Source organism: Zootoca vivipara, chromosome 13 (assembly GCF_965207765.1).
Source record: "Zootoca vivipara chromosome 13, rZooViv2.hap1.1, whole genome shotgun sequence".
Taxonomy (NCBI): domain Eukaryota; kingdom Metazoa; phylum Chordata; class Lepidosauria; order Squamata; family Lacertidae; genus Zootoca; species Zootoca vivipara.
Window position 1 is genome coordinate 15330403 of NC_142596.1, and position 20819 is coordinate 15351221.

The 20819-nt window shown below is 44.9% G+C and overlaps 1 protein-coding gene and 1 non-coding gene across 5 annotated transcripts in view; both read left to right on the top strand.

Annotated features, from left to right (window-relative positions):
• The window catches only part of SH3GL3 (SH3 domain containing GRB2 like 3, endophilin A3), a 55567-nt gene extending 35824 nt beyond the window's left edge, over window positions 1-19743 (top strand). For 2 of the 4 annotated variants that reach the window (XM_088657146.1, XM_088657145.1), the window contains exons 2-10: window positions 4100-4168; window positions 4268-4333; window positions 5632-5704; window positions 7928-8071; window positions 8935-9068; window positions 11057-11215; window positions 15637-15740; window positions 16656-16783; window positions 18983-19743. In XM_088657146.1, the coding sequence (XP_088513272.1) occupies window positions 7948-8071; window positions 8935-9068; window positions 11057-11215; window positions 15637-15740; window positions 16656-16783; window positions 18983-19188 (855 nt within the window). In that variant the 5' untranslated portion in view covers window positions 4100-4168; window positions 4268-4333; window positions 5632-5704; window positions 7928-7947 and the 3' untranslated portion in view covers window positions 19189-19743. The remainder of the gene's footprint in view (window positions 1-4099; window positions 4169-4267; window positions 4334-5631; window positions 5705-7927; window positions 8072-8934; window positions 9069-11056; window positions 11216-15636; window positions 15741-16655; window positions 16784-18982) is intronic. The other 2 variants (XM_088657144.1, XM_035131290.3) reach the window with 1 other exon arrangement.
• On the top strand, window positions 17501-17691 carry LOC118093340 (U2 spliceosomal RNA). Its single transcript, XR_015946942.1, has one exon. It is a non-coding gene; the product is annotated as a U2 spliceosomal RNA (small nuclear RNA).
• Window positions 19744-20819: the final 1076 nt, after the last annotated feature.

Sequence of the window (20819 nt, forward strand, 5' to 3'; positions counted from 1 at the left end):
GCAGAGGCCCAAATACTGAAATGTTCTGTGATTGGACACCATGTATCGAATCAGAACACAGGAGCTCAGAATCCTTAGTCCAGACTCAAGCTCGGGCAAACACAGACCACTGAATACATAACAGAGGGAACTGCCAGAAGACCCTTGGAAGTGGACCTCAGTGTCCGGGCTGAACGATGGAGGTGGAGACACTCCTTCAGGTATACTGGGCCGAGGCCGTTTAGGCTTTAAAAGTCAGTACCAACACTTTGAATTGTGCTCGGTAACATACTGGGAACCAATGTAGGTCTTTCAAGCCCAGTGTTATGTGGTCTCTGTGGCCGCTTCCAGTCACCAGTTAGCCACTGCATTTTGGATTAGTTGTAGTTTCCGAGTCACCTTCAAACATAGCCCCACGTAGAGTGTGTTGCAGTAGTCCAAGCAGGAGATAACTAGAGCATGTACCACTCTGGCGAGACAGTCTGCAGGCAGGTAGGGTCTCAGCCTGTGTACCAGATGGAGGTGGTAGACAGCTGCCCTGGAAACAGAAACCCCCATATTTTAAACCGTTTCCGCTGGCAGCCCAGATTGGAAAAAAATTCTGTACATCCCCCGGATTTCAGTACTTGCCAGGGAGGCTCCTTCTGCGCATGTCTGGACATGCGGAGAACCAATTTCGGGTGCTCTGCCCATGTCTGGGCACTGGAAATTGGGCAGAGCAGCACCGGAAGTCATTTCTGAGCATGTCTGGACATGCGTAGAAGCGGCTTCCGGTGCCACTCTGCCCATGTCTGGGCACCAGAAATCGGGCAGTGCCGGATTTCTACGCATGTCTGGAAGCGACTTCCGGTGCCGGCGCTGCTGATCCCGGATTTTTCTAACCGGGAGTTGGAAGGTATGTTCCATGGACAGCTGTGAGTCCAAAATGACTCCCAAAATAAATACAGAAATGATAAAGAAGACGTTAAAATGATAAGAGAATAACAACATTTGATGTAAAGAACCTAATATGAAGATATAATACAAGCGAGAAATTATTATGTTAAAAACCAAAAGAGGAAGTTGAGGGAAATCAGGGTGGGGGAGGGGGAAGTTGGGGAATTGTATTCTTTTTATGTTATATGAAATGTTATTACTATGTTAAAAATGTGAAACTTAATAAAAACTATTTTAAAAAACAAGCAAAATGACTCCCAGGCTCTGCACCTGGTTCTTCAGGGGCACAGTTACCCCATTCAGCTCCAGGCAGCCCCCTCGCTCACCCCCTGTCCCCCAAATACAGTACTTCTGTCTTGTCAGGATTCAACCTCAATCTGTTAGCCACCATCCAACCTCCACGTGCCTCCAGACACTCACACAGGACCTTCATCGCCTTCAGTGGTTCTGATTTGAAAGAGAGGTAGAGCTGGGTATCATCAGCATACTGATGAACACCCAGCCCAACCCCCCTGATGATCTCTCCCAGCGGCTTCATGTAGCTGTTAAAAAGCATGGGGGAGAGGATGGAACCTGCCCCCACCCCCGCCCTGCCCCCACCCCGCCTTGATGGTTTGCATACAAAGAAGCACCAAGCAACTCCTTGCGTGAGCTGAACGACTACCAGTTGTGCAATAGGACTTTCTTGCCTTCTTTGCCACTGCTACCCCCCCCCACACACACACACAGAAGTACAATTTAGCAGTCAAGTACTATGGCCAGCAGCTGTTCTCCAGGGTTTTGAGGTGTTGAGCAGGATCATCATATTGCTTTCTGCCAGATCCTTTAAACACAGGACACCCTATGTGGAACAGCACATGCTCTACCAGCAAGCAACCGGATCTTCTTCTCTTTTGCATAGATCGCCTCTTGCAGCTTTAACCAACCTGGTGCCCGCTAGATACTTTTGAACTACAAATCCCATCAGCCTGGCTGGGACTGACAACAATTGCATCCTCAAGCATGTGGACAGTACCGGGGGGGGGGGGGTGAAGGCTGGGCTCTTGGATGGACAAACCACAGAACACATTCCTGCATTGCACGGCTAATGTCAATGGTTCTTTTGTTACTCATATCACATGCTTTATAACACACACAGACAAACACACACAGTTTGCAATTGTATCTTTCGAAAAAGAAGCTTGCCTATTTTTTTGAGAATCCCAACAGTGTAGCAGATTAAATGCTCAGAAATGCCTCGTTTTGCTTAGATTGTGAGCTGTTGGTTCCCTTATCGCTTGGCCTGCACCGTGTCGGTGCATCTCCCAGCTGAGGTTTCTTGCCTTGAAGGATATCTTCGAAACGCCCTTTTGGCTTCTGGGGTGGAGCAGAGCTGCCACCCGGAGGCAATAAAACGGGAGAAGAATGTCATGTTACTGCAGCTGTGAGCGCTTTCTTTAATTGATGCCTTTGGCTCTGTAATCAGACTGTGTTGTGAAGCTCCTTCCAGTAATTTCTGTATGGTGTGCCTGGATAGATTAGATCCGCAAGTGTGTGTGTGGGAATAAATCAGATGATTAAGGGCATGTGTTAGCCCTAAGCACCTCCCTCCACTTGATCTAGTCTCCTTTGCCACGGTGTGAGGAATTCCACTTTAACTCCACACTGGGTGTAAATGGATCATCCAGTCATGCCTGGTGCTGAGATACAGACAAATTACCGTATTTTTCTGTCCATAAGATGTATAAGACGCCTCCTATTTTGGGGGACTCAGATTTAAGAAAATGGGGAGAGATGGCCCAGAGTATAAGATGCCTCCTAATTTTTGACATTATTTTTAATGGGAAAAACCTAGTCTTATAGACGGAAAAATACGGTATGCGAATCGAAGCACAGCCATCCTTTGAAATGTGAACTTATCTGTATTTCCCAATGCTGTTCTCCAGCCAAGTAATACGTATATAAATGCATATACTACCAAGGTATAGCGTGCATTAAAATGCGTACATTAGTGAAATGCAGTTAGCTTAGTTGGTTAGAGCATGGTGGGGATAACGCCAAAGTCACGGGTTTGATACCTGTATGGGTGCAGGTAAATTGGTCCCATGCTAGAGCATAGGGTCGTGGGTTTGAGCCCCACATTGGGCAAAAGATTCCTGCATTGCAGGGGGTTGGACCATAGCTGCCAAGTTTTCCCTTTTCTCGCGAGGAAGCCTATTCAGCATAAGGGAAAATCCCTTTAAAAAAGGGATAACTTGGCAGCTATGGGTTGGACTAGAAGGGGCGACCAACTCCCAAGAGACTGGGATCTACTCACAGAGTTAAAAACTGGCAGTGATCAGGTCAAAGTTGTTGAGCTTTTTTTTAGGAAGGAGGAAGGCCCATTTTGGGGGGGTTTGGGTCAAAGTTGTAGAGTTTTTTCAGGGAGGAGGTAAAATGTTGAGCTTTTTTGTAGGCGAGCCAAGTCCAGTGATCTACCGGTAGATCACAATCTACCTGTTGGAGATGCTTGGACTGGATGATCCATGGGGTCCCTTCTAACACTGTGATTGCACCATTCTATCACTCTATCAATATATTAGGGGGAATTGCTGTGCAATGATGTGTATATTAGACAAAGTTGCATGCAATCAAGAGAAGTAAGCACTAAAAAGTTAATTAATTTTCAAGGCAGGTTTAAAATAAAAACATTGGAAACTGAAAATGTGGAGAATTGGGGAGGGGGGGAAATGAGAAAGTGAAATTGAAAGGTTTTCCCATTCCTAGTGGCTACGAGCCATGATGGCTGTCTCCATTATGAGAGGTGGCATACCTGTGGATACCAGTTATTTGGAAACAGTGGCCAAGGAATTTGCTGCCAAGGAGTGTGGTGGAGTCTCCTTCTTTGGAGGTCTTTAAGCGGAGGCTTGACAGCCATCTGTCAGGAATGTTTTGATGGTGTTTCCTGCTTGGCAGGGGGTTGGACTGGATGGCCCTTGTGGTCTCTTCCAACTCTATGATTCTATGCCCTCCTGCCCTTCTTGTGGGCTTCACATAGACATAGACTGTCTGACAGATGGGCCTCTGCTCTGACCCAATGCACTCTCCAATATTTAAAGGTGACTCCTGATTTTGGTAGGGTTTGTGTGGGGTCCCCTACATTATTTCTAGCCTTATGTGCAGCTTTTGTGTCATGCTATATAAGCTCTTTTTTTTCTTCCTGCAGCTATTCAGTGAAAAAATCAGCGGAGTGGAAGGAACAAAACACGATGAAGATTTCCATGAGATGGAACGGGTAAGACAAGCCTAAGGAAATGCTTAAAGATTGTTGCTAATCACATGTCCTTGGTTCCAGACGATAAAGTAAGGTTTCTCTACCTTCCTTTCCTTCCAGTCTAGAGTCTACACTCCTAACATGGCTGTACCGCATGAGTATTCAGATCACGTGAACCTGTTCTAGGTCCAATTTATATTTTTTATGTATGAGTTAGATGTGTATGTTGTTGTTTTTCCTTCAAGTTGCTCAGGGTGACAAAGGTGGGTCTTTCTAATTTTTCCCTCACAACAAGGTAGGATGAAATAGATATTTGACTTGAGTACAGATCCTCACTCGTGTATTAGTGCTCTTCGCTTCCATTGCACCATATCAGCATAGTAAAATAAACTAGCCATGTTATGAGGAAAATAACTACAGAGTGCGGGGTGAAATTATAGAGAGAAACAAATATTTTTTACCTGAAATGAAAGCCTACCATTCGAACAACTACCGTGTTTTCCCGAAAATAAGACACTGTCTTATATTTATTTTTCCTCAAGAAGACACACTATTGCTTATTTTCAGGGGGTGTCTTATTTTTATTAAGTGTCCAGCCTCGCCTCTTCCTTGGCGCCCTCCAGAACTGCGCCTATCACTATGTCTTATTTTCGGGGTATGGCTTATATTCCGCAAATGCTTAGAAATCCTGCTATGGCTTATTTTATGGGTATGTCTTATTTTCAGGAATACAGGGTAGGCATTCTTACCAGCTCTAGTATTGGACGCAGGTGGCACTGTGGTCTAAACCACTGATCCTCTTGGGCTTGCTGATCAGAAACTTGTCGGTTCAAATCCCCGCAACGGAGTGAGCTCCTGTTGCTCTGTCCCAGCTCCTGCCAACCTAGCTGTTCAAAAGCACACCAGTGCAAGTAGATAAATACTTCCCGCTGCAGCAGGAAGGTAAACAGCATTTCCATGCGCTCTGGTTTCCGTCACAGTGTCCCGTTGCGCCAGAAGCGGATTAGTCCTGCTGGCCACATGTCCCGGAAAGCTGTCTGTGGACAAATGCCGGCTCCCTCGGCCTGAAAGCGAGATGAGTGCCGCAACCCCATAGTTGCCTTTGACTGGATTTAACCGCCCAGACGTCCTTTACCTTTTACCTTTACTACTGGACAGAATACATAAATGTCCATCTTGCCATGATCTCATTTTGTCACCCACTTGTCCCAGTTTTACCTTGTTCAGAGATGTGGAAGCTGAGACCCTCCTGACATTGCAGGACTACAACTCCCATCTTCTTACCTCGACGATTGGCCTTGATGGTACTTGTATTTCAACAGCATCTGGACGGCCAGAGGTTCTCCATCTCTGACTTAGTTGACAGGGTGCCTTCTCTGGTTTTTTCCACAGAATGCATAGGCTTTTATGCAGCATCTGAACGGAGTGATAGTAGGCGTTTCTATGAAATTTTCCTTAAAAGCCTTGATATGTTTGTCTTGCAGAAGATTGACATCACCAACAAAGCTGTGGCAGAACTCCTGTCAAAGTCCACTGAATATCTGCAACCTAATCCAGGTAAACGGAGATGATTCCAATAGCCTCTTCCAGATGTTTCGCGGCAAACCCAGGTCATCAGATTTGCTCCATGCAGGCCTAGCTTGGCTTCTGGGCACAATGGCATATTATGGCTGGATGCTACTCTACCATGAAATTTCTGATCCACCTACCTGTCAGTAGTTCCTCTAAATGGAAATCCTGTTCAGTTCTGTCACTTCTGTGCAGACATACCTTGCAATTTTTCTTCCCGTGGTGCTGTCCTGCAGCCAATCGGAAGCCCGCGGAAGCCCCATTGGACGTTTGGCTTCCAAAAGAACGTTAAAAATAACACTCCTGGGTTTCAATAGTTCAGGAGCCGAAACATTTGACTCCCAAGGCGTTCAGGAGCCTTGTACTTGTGTTATCTCTTATGAAACAATGTTCCACCAGTGCAACAAATATATCACTAAATGACTTTTTAACTTAATAATTCAGGTAGGTAGCCGTGTCGGAAATAAAAATAAATAAAAGTAAAAATTTGTCCAGTAGCACCTTATAGATCAACTAAGTTTGTTCTGGTATAAGCTATCTGAAGAAGTGTGCATGCACATGAAAGCTTATACCAGAACAAACTTAGTTGGTCTATAAGGTGCTACTGGACAAATTTTTATTTTATTAATTTTTATTTTAACTTAATAATGTTGTTGTTGTTGTTGTTGTTGTTGTTGTTGTTGTTGTTGTTGTTAATTGAATTTATATACTTCCCTATACCCGGACGTCTCAGGGAGGTTCACAGAACAAAATAAAAACAAAAAAACCCACAATATATATAATCAAAATAAAAACAGCAACCCAATAGCAACCCCCCCCAAAAGAAAGAACCACATTTTAAAAGGGCATAGGATGTCAATCAAATCAACCCAAGCCTGGTTAAAGAGGAACATTTTTTGCCTGTGTAATGAAGGCGCCTGGCGACCTTCCCTGCGGAGAGCATTCCACAGACGGGGAGCCACTGCAGAGAAGGCCCATTCTCGTGTTGCCACCCTCCAGACCTCTCAAGGAGGAGGGACAATACAATGACTACAGTGCTTAGAGTCCAGTATATGTAGGTCTGGGTCAATATAATCACCTGGAATTCTTGGGGGGGGGGCTGCCAGGGCCCCTGTCACCCTGGCAGAACCCATAGCATTTAGTCTGCATTTGGATAATGTTATGAATCCCCACATTTTAGCAAATGTGTAGCTGTTGCTGTAATGTTAGTGTTAACGTTCAAATGCTGGTGTTCTGTGCTGGGGTGGGGGAGCTGTGGCCCTCCAAATGTCTATGGACTCCAACTCTCATCGTCCATTCCCATTGGTCAAGCTGGTTGGGGTTGATAGGACTTGGAGTCCAGCAACATCCCCATCCCTATTTTATGTTGTTTTAATCATTTTGGATTTTGTGTTTGTAAATTGCCTTGTGATCGTATTCGCCCTGAAAGATAGGATAAACATCTATTAAATGCTAGGCAAAGTAATTGTCATGTAAAGAGTCTGACAAATTACATAGTGTTGAAGTAGATGCAATAGCTTTATTTGTGAAGACTTTTTTCCATTGACACTTCTCTTTAAAAAAAGTTTGGAGATGATTTTTTTTTTGTCTGCACAGTTGGAACTGGTGCAGTTTTGCACCCTGGCCTTTTTTTGTGAGTTAGAGACACAATCGTGTGAAAGTCCAGGTTATGTTCGCAAGAGCCGTGCTTCTGTTTTGTCCAGAGTTTCCCATACAAAATTTTTCCATACAATTTTCAGAATGAACAGCCACGGAATCATTATAAACATTGCCTATTTGTGACATTACCCTGTAAGAACTGAACTAAAAACTCCCCTCTAGATTGGAAATCTTTACCATTCTTTACATAGACCAATATCTTTATGAATATGTAATATCTCCGTTAAATGAGACTTAGTATGTACTGAGAAATGAAAGATTTCTTTCTCATAGGTTGCAGCACACACTGCTTATCTGTCCACCCAGATATCTTTCTCTTTTCTTTTCTTTTCTCTTCTCTTCTCTTCTCTTTTTTCTTTTCCATAATTGACCAAGTGCATTTTCGGGGGGGGGGGGGGTTACTATAATGAACGAACCCTGCACTTCTGAATTTGCCACAACACTTCCGATTGTTTACCCCAGTATGTGGGGATAATAAGCACATATGTTATTCTTCAAATGGATATTTAGGTATTCCTTTTATGCCTCACCAATGGGTGTTTTTTTTTTAAGCCTACAGAGCAAAGCTGGGAATGCTGAATACTGTGTCCAAGATACGAGGGCAAGTGAAAGCCACAGGATACCCTCAGACAGAAGGGCTGCTTGGAGAATGTATGCTTCGATATGGGAGAGAACTCGGAGAGGGCTCTGCATTTGGTGAGCTTCTGCAGCTATGTGGCTTCTGTGGCCTGTTCACGTGGCATGTGGTGGTGGTGGAGAAGACAGGCCCTGCCCCATGGAGCTTACAGTGGAGGAGGTAATAGAGGGAGGAGAAGCAAGGCTGAGACAGTACGTTTCCGAGCACAATTCAAAGTGTTGGTGCTGACCTTTCAAGCCCTAAACGGCCTTGGTCCTGTATACCTGAAGGAGCGTCTCCACCCCCATCATTCAGCCCGGACACTGAGATTCAGCGCCGAGGGCCTTCTGGCGGTTCCCTCATTGCGAGAAGTGAGGTTACAGGAAACCAGACAGAGGGCCTTCTCGGTAGTGGCACCCGCCCTGTGGAACGCCCTCCCAGCAGATGTCAAGGCAATAAGCAACTATTTTACTTTTAGAAGACAACTGAAGGCGGCCCTGTTTAGGGAAGTTTTTAATGTTTGATGCTGTACTGTTTTTAATATTCAGTTGGAAGCCACCCAGAGTGGCTGGGGAGACTCAGCCAGATGGGCGGGGTACAAATAATAAATTATTATTATTATTATTATTATTATTATTATTATTATTATTATTATTATTATTATTAACGTGAGAGAGTACAGTTCACACAGGCAGACACATTTCATGTATTTACCATACTCAAGACGGTCCTCTAAACCCAAGTGCAAAATCTCTGACTGGCAGAAGACATAATTTGGCCTGTGAGGTGGTTTTCTCCAAACCACACCCACCTATTTTTCTAGAGAACGGAGGGTGACAATGGAGCATATGGTTTTAATACCTAGGTTGTTGGGTTCTTTGCCCTCTTCTACACCACATATGGTACTAATTTGATTTAATGAGTGCTGCTTCTTCCCTACAAGGCACGGCCCTAATCGATTCGGGGGAAAGCATGAAGCTGATGGGTGAAGTGAAAGACTCTCTGGACATCAATGTCAAGCAAAACTTCATTGATCCCCTTCAGCTGTTGCAAGACAAGGATTTAAAAGAGATTGGGGTGAGTCTATTTCCGGCTTGCATGTTTTGCCTTTTCAAATGTGCCAGGAGGAGTGGCGCGTTAATCCCTTGAGAAATTTCACAAAGTGTCTCCGAACTTTTACCGCGGGCATCTCTAGTTCTGCTGTAGCTCTATTTGGTTTTGGAGCAATGGGAACATCTTCCCTCTCAGAGCCTTAGCAAGGCTTCTCTGTCCACAGCAGCTAATCACCCCTGTTCTCCCCCTCCCAACCAATGTAAAATATTAACAATCCCTTCACCCCTCTCTTCACACAAGCAAGTAAACAAACCAGGAAGTCTTCCGATAGCTATCGTTTCCTGGTTTGGGTAAAATGGGAAACCATGGTTAGCTTTGGGGAAAGCTAGGTTATTAGAAGCTAGTTTCCCCTACAGCAGGCATGTCAAACCTGCGGCCCTCCAGATGTTTTGGACTACAATTCCCATCTTCCCCAACCACTGGTCCTGCTAGCTAGGGATCATGGGAGTTGTAGGCCAAAACATCTGGAGGGCCGCAGGTTTGACATGCCTGCCCTACAGGGTCATTTACACTTCCACACTCCTTGCTGCTTTCCCCCAGGAAAACCCACTGTTTACTGCTGAATGGGAGCAAATGTCAATCAGGTTTTCTCCGGGTTCAGGTTTTCTCCGATTCAGCACTAAAGAGCAAGTTTTCCAGGGGAAAGGCAAAACTGCCTGGGTGCATGCTTTTGGGATAAAGAAAAGTGTGAATAAGCCCTGTTTCTTCCCCTCCCACCCATTGAGAAAATTAGCTGCTGAAGGAGAGATAAAATAGCTGTGGAAAAACCTGATAGAAACAGGGTTTGCTTTTCTCCCTGCTAAGCCCCTCCAGTTTCCTCTGCTCCAGATAACAACAACAACAACAACAACAACAACAACAACAACAACAACAACAACAACTTATTATTTATACCCCACCCATCTGGCTGGGTTTCCCCAGCCACTCTAGGTGGCTCCCAATTGAATTTTAAAAATGCAATACAGCACTAAAGATTAAAAACTTCCCTAAACAGGGCTGCCTTCAGATGACTTTTAAAAGTAGGATTGTTGCTTATTTCCTTGACATCTGCTGGGAGGGCATTCCACAGGGCAGGTGCCACTACCGAGAAGGCCCTCTTCCTGGTTCCCTGTAACCTCACTTCTCGCAGTGAGGGAACTGCCAGAAGGCCCTCGGCGCTGGATCTCAGTGTCTGGGGTGGACAATGGGGTTGGAGACGCTCCTTCAGGTATACAGGACCGAGGCCATTTAGGGCAGGCATCCCCAAACTGCGGCCCTCCAGATGTTTTGGCCTACAACTCCCATGATCCCTAGCTAACAGGACCAGTGATTGGGGAAGATGGGAATTGTAGTCCAAAACATCTGGAGGGCCGAAGTTTGGGGGTGCCTGTTTTAGGGCTTTAAAGGTCAGCACCAACACTTTGAATTGTGCTCAGAAATGAACTTGATGGCGGTTGGCATTCAACACCATCTGGATGACCACAGCTCCCCCCCCCACTTTTCATATTCAAATGTAACCAAGGTTTAGCGTTATGTCTCTCGTGTTAATGAACCATGGTTTATCATTACTGCATCTCTCTTGCGTTAACTACCACGCTGCAGTCAGAATAATAATAAAAACCTCGGAACTTGACTGAAAGCCAGGATACAAAATGAAACCATATTTTGGCAGTCTCTTGCTTCTCATTTGGGGAGTCTAAAGGGTAAACCCCCCCCCCCTGTGAATGAAGTGTCCTGCATGAAAGGATTTATTGCTGTGTAATATTTGGAGTGTTCACAGATGCTGGGTTTCTAAGGTTTGAGGGGCGTTTGTTTTTTGGCTGACATCCCACGTGACTTTCCCTAGGTACATAAATCAACATAATATCGTCCTTAACCGAAACATGCTTGCAAAACCTCATTTGGAGCTCCTTGCCATTTGGATTCTTAGCGATTGGATTTCTGTTTGTTTGGATTTTTGTTTTTTAACACAGCACCACCTGAAGAAACTAGAAGGCCGGCGTTTAGATTATGATTACAAAAAGAAGCGTCTAGGGAAGATACCAGATGAGGAGGTTAAGCAAGCTGTGGAAAAGTTCGAAGAATCCAAAGAACTGGCAGAGAGGAGCATGTTCAACTTTTTAGAAAATGATGTAAGACCCTCTTGCTGATTTTGAGAGTGCAAGGACTGATTTGGTATGTTTGTGTGCATTCCATGTGGTTGCAGTGTCCTAACTCTTGTGTGTGTGTGTGTGCGTGTGTGCGTGTGTGTGTGTGTGTACAATCAAGGTTTTTTGGCCATACAGTCAGGCACAAACTCTATACAAAAGAGATGTGTAAACAGTGGCGCAAAAGCGGGTGCATATTATCTTGATCTTGATGTTTACGATTCCAGAACACATAATGAAAAACAACCATAGTACCAGAGTCATTCAGTGCTCTGCTGAAATGCATTCTCCTGATCCTTAACTGTTAGAGAGAAGATTTTGTTTATAATTTGATTGTTTGGTATGCAGTCATACCTCATGTTGCATCCGCTGCAGGTTGCGTCTTTTCGGGTTACGGACGCACCGAACCCGGAAGTCCCGGAATGAGTTACTTGCGGGTTTGGCGCATCCGTAACCTGCGCACATGCACAGACGTGCTAAATCGCGCTTTGTGCATGCGCAGAAGTGCCAAATTGTGTCGCACATGTGCATAGACACAGCGCTTCAGGTTGCAGCCTTTTCAGGTTGCGAATGGGCCTCCGGAACGGATCCTGTTCACAACCAGAGGTACCACTGTATTTGTATCCTGCCTTTACTCCTAGAGGAGCCCAAGGGCGGCAAATGTCAAAATCTTAAACCAACATATTTTAAGCATTTAAAAACAATTTTAAACATCTAAAAACAAACCATTTGGTTGCCATTAGATATGAGGTTTATTGTGTTAATTTTCCTGGTTATAATGCTAGCTAGCACTTCTGTCGTGATTTCTGGCATTCCTTTTATACTGCCTTACCTGTTGTGTTATGGCAACGTGGCTTTTTGATTGATATACCACCATGTCAAGCTAAATTTAAAACAGTAGGGAAAAAACAGTATGCCGGGATACCGCTCCATATTTTGTTGCGTAAAATTGCAACATAGAACTCCTGTGATTTTCCCAGTTAACGGAGTCAAAATTGGGTTTTGTTTTCTGGATACAATTAACACAGAAACGAATGCTAAACTTTTGCTAGATTTCCAGAATTGGCTTTTACATCGTATGAAAGAGCACATAAAACGCAAACAATTAGCAGATAAGGAAACAGCAGGAAGACACGATAAAGTGAATGCAGCCAATGTCTGCTCAAAAGTAAGCCCTGTTGAGTTCAAGTGTTGTAGTATTGGACCTAAAATTCTTAAATTAGTTGACAGCCTTTGAGAATACACTTATGCTTGTATGGCTGCGTGTCAGCTACTTTCCTTTGCCAGTTCCAAATACAGAACTGATGAGTTTAGAAAAAAATATTATACATACAATGCAGCCCCCTTGGAGTGGTCCCAACATCATATCCGTCAACAATTGCCCTGGAAAAACTGGGACATCCCAGCTTGGTGGCGGGTTTGGGTGCCTTGCTTTTGCTTGACTTTGGGCTGAGATTTTGCCGTGAAAAAGTGCTTTTTCCAGGTGTGCAATCTTGCGAGGGCCATGTGATTTTTGTGGGATTTTGGACCCAGGAGGTGGTGTCTTGGAATTGAGGCCATGTCGTGTTGTAGGGTATGCAGTAGTCTCGAAGGTGCTATATCTGGGGCTGCCAATGTGGTATCTGTGCAGGGGCTGAGGAAGGGGTGGGTGGTGGGTGCAGACCCCCCCCCCCCGGGTGTCACCACTGAGGGGGGTGACAAAATGCCGGGCGGCATTCACCGCAGGGCCTGCAGTGTGCCCGAACCACGCGTCTCTCCTGCCCAAATGGTCTGCCCACTGCCCCCCCACGCTTTAGGGCAACCGAGTAGGAGGAGGCAGGCAGACTCTGGAGGCCCCACGGTGCGCCCTGCCCCTATGGCGCTTCACCCCGCCCTCGCCCCGTCCCTATGAGCAGCTCGTCCCACCCCTAGGCGTGCCACCCCAGGCACCTGGACAGCTTCCTCTGCCGCTGTATTTGTGGACATCATGGTGTCCTTGAGGGCTTCCCCTGGTGGCCGCAACGCCTTGGGGCACCCCAACACCCCAGTCCCTGCCCTCCTTTTGTCAGGAGGTGGTGACAAAACCACCCCCTTTGAGCTGAACAACAAGAACAACACTTTCTCACCTCCTGTTTGGCTGTGTTTGCTTTTAGGCTCAGTCTAAAATCATTTAAATCGGCGCCATACCCCTTTAACACTCATGCTTACCTTCCAAGTTCCGGACTGCAGAATCCGGGACCGGCAGCCATTTTACACCGGAAGTTCCGGCGATGCAACTTCCGGTGTTGCTTTGCCCTTCTATGGGCACCCAAAATGGCCGTCGCCGGCTTCAAAAGTCGCTTGTACGCATGTCAGGAAGTGTGCCGATGCAACCTCCGGTGTCGCTTCGCCCATCTATGGGCACCAAAATGGCTGCCGCCAACACCGGAAGTCACGTCTATGCACTTCCGGACATGCGTAGATGCGACTTTTGAAGCTGGCGGCAGCCATTTTTGGTGCCCATAGAAGGGCAAATTGGAAAAAAAAAAATGGCCGCCGGCAGGAGAAAATAATGGAGAAAAACGGGAGACAAAGTGATACGGGGGACCACCAGGAAAAGGTAATAAAAAAGGGGTTTTCCTGGGGAAAACGGGAGACTTGGCAGCTATGCACTCATGGCTTTGCGCAAAGAATTCTGGGAACTGTAGTCTGTTGAGGGTGTTAAGCAGGCATCCCCAAACTTCGGCTCTCCAGATGTTTTGGACTACAATTCCTATCTTCCCCGACCACTGGTCCTGTTAGCTAGGGATCATGGGAGTTGTAGGTCAAAACATCTGGAGGGCCGCAGTTTGGGGGTGCCTGGTGTTAAGAGTTGTTAGGAGACTCCTGTTTCTCCCCCACAGAGCTATAATTTTCTGAGTGCTTAAACAGCAATCCTCTCTTCCCAAGGGACTCCGAGAACTGTAGCTCTCTGAGGGGAATAGGGGTCTCCTACCGGTAACAGCTCCCGGCACCTGTTTACAGTGCTATGACACCACTTTTAATATATTGTGCAGATGGGGCCTAAATGGTGTGGATGTGACCATTCTTTCAAAATTCCAAATGTGCCCATGAATCCAAAAAAGCCTGGCAATCCCTGTCCTATATTGTAGTAAAGAGGAAACGGTAGGCCTTGGCCTGCCCCTGTCTGTTCCTTTAAAATCATCTATGCTCTATGTTGATGGCTAATGGCAGCTTTAAAACAGAGAGACAAATACGGCTGTGTTTTTGTTCTTTGTATTGCTTTAGAAAGGCTGCCACCTGGTGAGAGAAGTGAGGATTATCACAGAGTTCCCCGTGTGTGGTTTACTAAGAAACAATTTATGGGTTTCTCTGGTAAGACACACTGCATCCTGAGAGCGCCATCTTTTCCACTGACAGGAGCACTGATAAGATGCCTTAAGCTGAATCTGAAGAAGAAGAAGAGTTTGGATTTGATATCCCGCTTTATCACTACCCGAAGGAGTCTTAAAGCGGCAAACAATCTCCTTTCCCTTCCTCCCCCACAACAAACACTCTGAGAGATGTGTGAGGCTGAGAGACTAGCCCAAGGTCACTCCACTTCATGTGGAGGAGCAGAGACGCGAACCCGGTTCACCAGATTAGGAGTCTACCGCTCTTAACCACTACACCACACTGGCTCTCTGACTATTGGTTCCCCGAGCTCAGGTTTGTCTAGACCTGGGATGGTGAACCTCAGGCCTCGGGGCCAAATGTAGCCCCCAGGTCTCTCATTCTGGCCCCTGAAACTCTCCCCAGGCCACACCCCCTTTCAGCTCTGCTTTGCGTCCTCCTTGAGTGTTACAACGTGTCTGGAATGTGTCCTTGAACTCGATGATGTTTCTGGCTTGCCTTGATGGAATTGGTTTCATGTATGCGATATTTTCAACTGTTTTTATTTATTTGTAATGGTTTTTAATTATGCAACCGTTTTAACTTTTTACATACGACTGCTTGGTGTATGTTGCTTCATTGCAAATCACTTCAGGATGTCTCGTGGGAAGAGGTTCATAAATGCAGTAAATAATAATGTTTATTAATGCTTCCAAAGAAAAGAACCAGTGTGGAAGCACATTGCAGCAACCTTTTTTTGTACCATCAATCTCACACTCTTGCCTAATTTCAACAGTTCTGACTCCTTGTGTTATCTCTTTCTTTTGGCCTGCTTGGCGCCCTCCAATTTTTTTTGTACAACAACTGTGCTGGCTACCAGGCTGATGGGAGCTGTCCCAAACATCTGGAGGGCACCAGGTTGGCAAAGGCTGCTCTAGAATCGTCTACAACAATAATGGCTGCTGGATGCCCCTTTTTCCTGGCCATGCAATGCAAGCCCCTTTTTGTGTATTCAGATTTGGGAACACCGTGCAAAGCCCGTTATATAAATTCCCTTTCCATTGTCTCCTTTTCAGATAGAGCAAGTGAGCCAGTTGCTAGTCTTTGTAGAAGCTGTAGTAGAGTATCATAAGCAGTCTACAGAGATTCTAGAGGATCTGCAAAGCAAGCTACAAAACAGGTAAGAATAACTCCAGGTTACAATACCTCTGGTTCATCTTAAAACCAGGAGTGGGGAGGCTTTCATCCTCCGTCGGTTGTTGGACTACAACTCCCATCAGTGTTGACAGGGATGGAAGGGACGGTCCATTTCACTTCTCTTGATTCCTCCTTTTCCCCATCTTCAATCCAGTTCTTCACATTTCTGCAGCAATTTGAGATATTTAATCCTCATGAAAATTCTTCAGCATTTTCTTGCCACTTCCTCCTAATCAACACATTTATGTAAGCCGCATTGACTCATATACACATTTTCCTGAGCCATTTCTCCTAAATGCATTTTTGTATGTTAGATTTACTAATTTATTCATTTTTATGCACACTTTCCCTAATACAGTTGTACCTTGGTTGTTGAACATCTTGGTACTCGGACGTTTTGGCTCCTGAACGCTGCAAACCCAGAAGTGAGTGTTCCAGTTTGCAAATTATTATTTTTTGGAAGCCGAACATCCGACGTGACTTTTGCGGCTTCCAATTGAGTGCAGGAAGCTCCTGCAGCCAATCGGAAGCCGTGCCTTGGTTTTTGAACCATTCTAGGAGTTGAACGGACTCCCAGAATGGATTAAGTTCGACAACCAAGGTATTATGCATTCTTGTGAGCATTTTGGTAGGGGAACTGCATCTTAAAATTCAGATAATTGAGAGTTTCAAAGGGTGGCCGTGTTTCAGTTCCCATATTGTTTCAGAAAGTGCAAATCTGATAAATTTGGCTTTGGATGCGAACTAAATTGAATTCATCCCCCATCCCTAGTCTTAGAGGATGTAGCAACATCTGGCGAGCCAAAGATTCCCCATCCCTGCTTTAAACACTGCCAGCTGTGGCTCTCTGCATCTTCCAGGGTTATAGAGTTTTGACCCTTGACTTCTCTGATTGCAGGATAAACATAGCATCAAGTCGTCCAAGACGTGAATTCAAGCCAAAGCCGGTGATAAGGACACCTCTTGAAATAAGCAACGGTCAGCAGCAAAATGGGATTTCATTCAGTCCATCAATAAAATCCGCAGGTGAGCATGCATTTGTGAAACTGGCAGCCCTCAAAGCTAAGTTCGGAGCTCTTCATGTGTAGCAGGTGGAAACTTGCTAAATGAATATATCTGATACAAGCCCTGCCCATAGCTGCCAAGTTATCCCTTTTTTAAGGGATTTGCCCTTATGCTGAATAGGCTTCCTCGCGAGAAAAGGGAAAACTTGGCAGGTATGGCCCTGCCCTTGACTTCATTCTGGGCTAAGGTATAAATTGCCTTCATTTCTGTTTCTAATGACCTACATAGACAGTCCTCCTGCAGTAACATTTATCTACTAAATTTGCTCCTTGTCCCCCCTCCTGATAATGTACATATATGCCCCACATTATCACTTAGAAACCAACATACTCTGGTTGTAGGGGCAGACCCACACAATACATTTAAAGCAAATCCAACACACATGACTCCCCCCCCCCCGAAAACCTTGAGAACTGTAGTTTCTCTATCAAGGGGCTACATTTTCCAGCACCTTCACAAACTACAGTTCCCTGGATTCTTTGAGGGAGTCAACTTCTTTAAATATACATGGGATATGTTTAAAATGTATGGTGTGGATACGCCCTAAAAGTTTCCTCCTTGCATTAAAGAGCACTTCTCCCCGCCCGCCATGGGCTCCATTTGTCCAACCATTGTGCACCAATGGGGGAAGAGCTGTAAATCAGTGTTAAGGCACCTGTCTCAAATAGCAAAGGTCCTATCGCTTCTCGACCTTTTGGCTAAGATCAAGTGCAGTGTCTGTTCTTATCAGTTTAATATCTGATATGTCCTTTATTTGAGGACTCTATATTAAATGGATTTTTGGAAGTGGGTGATGGAACAGGGGCTTGTTCCATCCACTCCATGCATCGAACTGGTATTTCAGTACCTCCAGGAACGGTGCAAAAAATAAATAATTAGCAAAGGTCCTTGGTTCAATCCCTGTCATCTTCTGATACATAAGAGCAGAAGAAGAGCCTGTTGGATCAGGCCAGTGGCCCATGTAGTCCTGCAGCCTGTTCATACAGTGGCCAACAACACATCTCTGGCAGGATTCAAGCACAAGAGCTCTCTCCCCTCCTGTGTTTTCCAGCTACTGCTATTCACAAGCATTGCTGCCTCCAACACTGGAGGTATATTGTAGCTTTCATGGCTAGTAGCCACTGCCAGTCCTCTACAAATTGTATCATCATAATCATCATCAGATCCCAGGGTGCTGTACAACATTAAAAACACATTATAGAATACCCAGTTTTCTAGAAAAAGAGGTGCCATAACTCACCACGAATGCCTCCCTTCTTCTCTTATACAGTCAAACCTCGGTTCCCAAACGGCCCCATTTTCGAATGTTTCGACACCCAGAAGGAAATGCTCCAGTTTTGGAACGTTTTTTGGAACTCGAACATCCGACGCGGCTTCCGCTTCAGTGCAAGAAGCTCTTGCAACCAATTGGAAGCCATGCCTTGGTTGTCAAACGTTTCGGAAGTCGAATGGCCTTTCGGAACCGATTCCATTCGACAACCGAGGTTTGGCTGTAATGGCAATGGCGTCCACCTGAGAGGTGCCGGAACTGAGTTCCAGCTGGGGGAAAAAAGCCTTCAGAACATTGATAAAAACATAATAAAAAGCATACTGACAAACAGCCTAATAATAAAATAGTCACAACAGTCCTCCCACACTTTCACAGGCCATAGATTATTTAACAGCCATAAGCCTGGGTAATGAGGAATGTTTTTGCCTGGTGCCTAAAGATGTGTAATGATGGTGCTAGGCAAGCCTCTCTGGGGAGAGCATTCCACAATTGGGGAGCCATCCCAGAAGAGACACATTCTCTTGTGGCCACCCTCCGAACCTCTCTGGGATGGAGGACATAGAGAAGGGTCTCAGATGACATACAGAGGGTCTGGGTCGGTTCATATGGGGAGAGGTGATCCTAAGGTATTGGGAGAGACTCCTGCCTGAAATCTTGGGGAGCTGCTGCCAGTCGGAGTAGACAGTACTGAGTTGAACCGATGGGTCTGATTTGGTATAAATCAGCTTCCTGCATTGACTTGCTATGAACATAGGAAGTAGCCTTCTGCTGAGTCGACATAGTAATACTACAACAATGGGTTAATTTTGTTTTAATTGGCCATGAATAATCTAGGGCAAAACCTACAGAACGTCAGGTTAAAAATTGCTCTCTTGTGTGACTCTGGGCAGGTTCTTCATCACATATGGACCAGCCTTGCTGCCAAGCTTTATATGACTTTGAGCCAGAAAACGAAGGTGAGCTTGGATTTAAGGAAGGTGACATCATCACGCTGACCAATCAGATCGATGAGAACTGGTTCGAAGGCATGTTGAATGGCGAATCGGGCTTCTTCCCCATCAATTACGTGGAAGTCGTGGTGCCGTTGCCTCAGTGAGCCTGCCATCCTCTTGCCACAAATGCATTTTCGTGAGTGAAAAGAAGTCTTTCCCCCAAAGTGGCTTTTCAATTGTGTGGCATTCTACGAAAGCCTTGTTCTTTTGACCGATTTACTGACTTTTTTGTATGTGTCTTTAAAAAAAAGTATTTATTTTGTATTCATGTAGTTTGTACATATATATATATATATATATATATATCATATAAAAAGTCCTCCCCTTTTGTTAAATAAATACACACAGATTTCCCTGACCTAATTCCTTGCTTTGTGCCTTGAAGATCTGTATGTGTACTGATAGACCAACTGTTGCTTCCCAAGTGCATTTATTTCCTCGCATGATGTCGGAAACATCCCTCTACCTGCAGTGAATTTACTCGTGGGCACAATTTTTGGCGCTACTGTAAGAGCGAGTTCTCAGTGAGCTACCTTTGTTACATTCAACTTAACTGTGAAAAGCTAATATCTGTTGTGCGCTGTACAAAAAAGCCAAGTCAATGTCACAGCTAAACTGATTCTCCATTGACCAAATGTAATAAACACTGTTGTGGGAAATGTGGATTTATTGTGTCTTGGAACTTGTGGCATTCTGGTGCAAGTTGCCAATAATTTCTGAGGTCTATAATCCACATGTAACTTCAGTTTCCTAGGAGGGTACCGATGCTGTTAGGAAAAAGTTAAAACCTCTTTTATGTGGGCTTTTACTTCAACTCAGTAAAACTTCCTTTATTTATGAAAAGTGCTGGAAGAATAATATCCACTATTTCACTATAGTTAATAAGGAAACTTTTAAGGGGAACTTAGGGTACACTGAAATTAAATATATTGCAGAAACTGAGAATGTGTGGCTTTTGTGGTTATGTAAACTCAGCTCCTGTTTCATAATATATTATATTCATAATTGGTGTCTACTAGTTGAGTTGGATGCTATTTCCCACTTCAGTTTGTGTTGCAGGGCATATCAAGTTCAATTCATAGCTTTTATACCTGCAACCCTCAGTCTTTTTATAGTATAGCCCAATATTGAATATCTGTTCAGTCACTTTGCAGGGGCGGTTAGGTGTATATACAGATTTACCTCTTAGAATACTGTACTGGTTTCCACTGTTACTTGAGCTTTTGCTTCCCCTTCTCTTCATTCCAACCTCCACCCCATGGTTAGGGATGGAGTCCAGCAATCTGCTGGGCCATAGCTATTCCCCCCTTTTTTAGCATTATTGCTGAAAGGGAATCCCAGTTGACATCAACGGTGTACCAGCTGTGACCTTTTCTGAACAGACACAGCCTTGCACCAGTTGTTCATGCTCTACTAATCCCCACCCCCAATTTGCTATATTTGTAATAAAACAAGCAAAAAGCAAGTCAGAGAAGAGTTATTCTGTGTTTTTATATCTTGCATATAATAAAAAGTTAAGGCTGTCGTCATACAGCAGTTTGCAGCACCGCCTATTGGCAACCAAGCAAACAGTGTGCTAACAGCCAAATGATGATGATGTTATTATGGTCTGAGAACTGTTGGGCCATTGCCGCAGTGTTGGAGGGAAGAGAGATGAGAGACTGAGGCGGGTGGCCCAGAGGAGCCACTGAGAAATAACTCTAAAGGGAAGACAGTGTATTTAGTTAATTGAGAG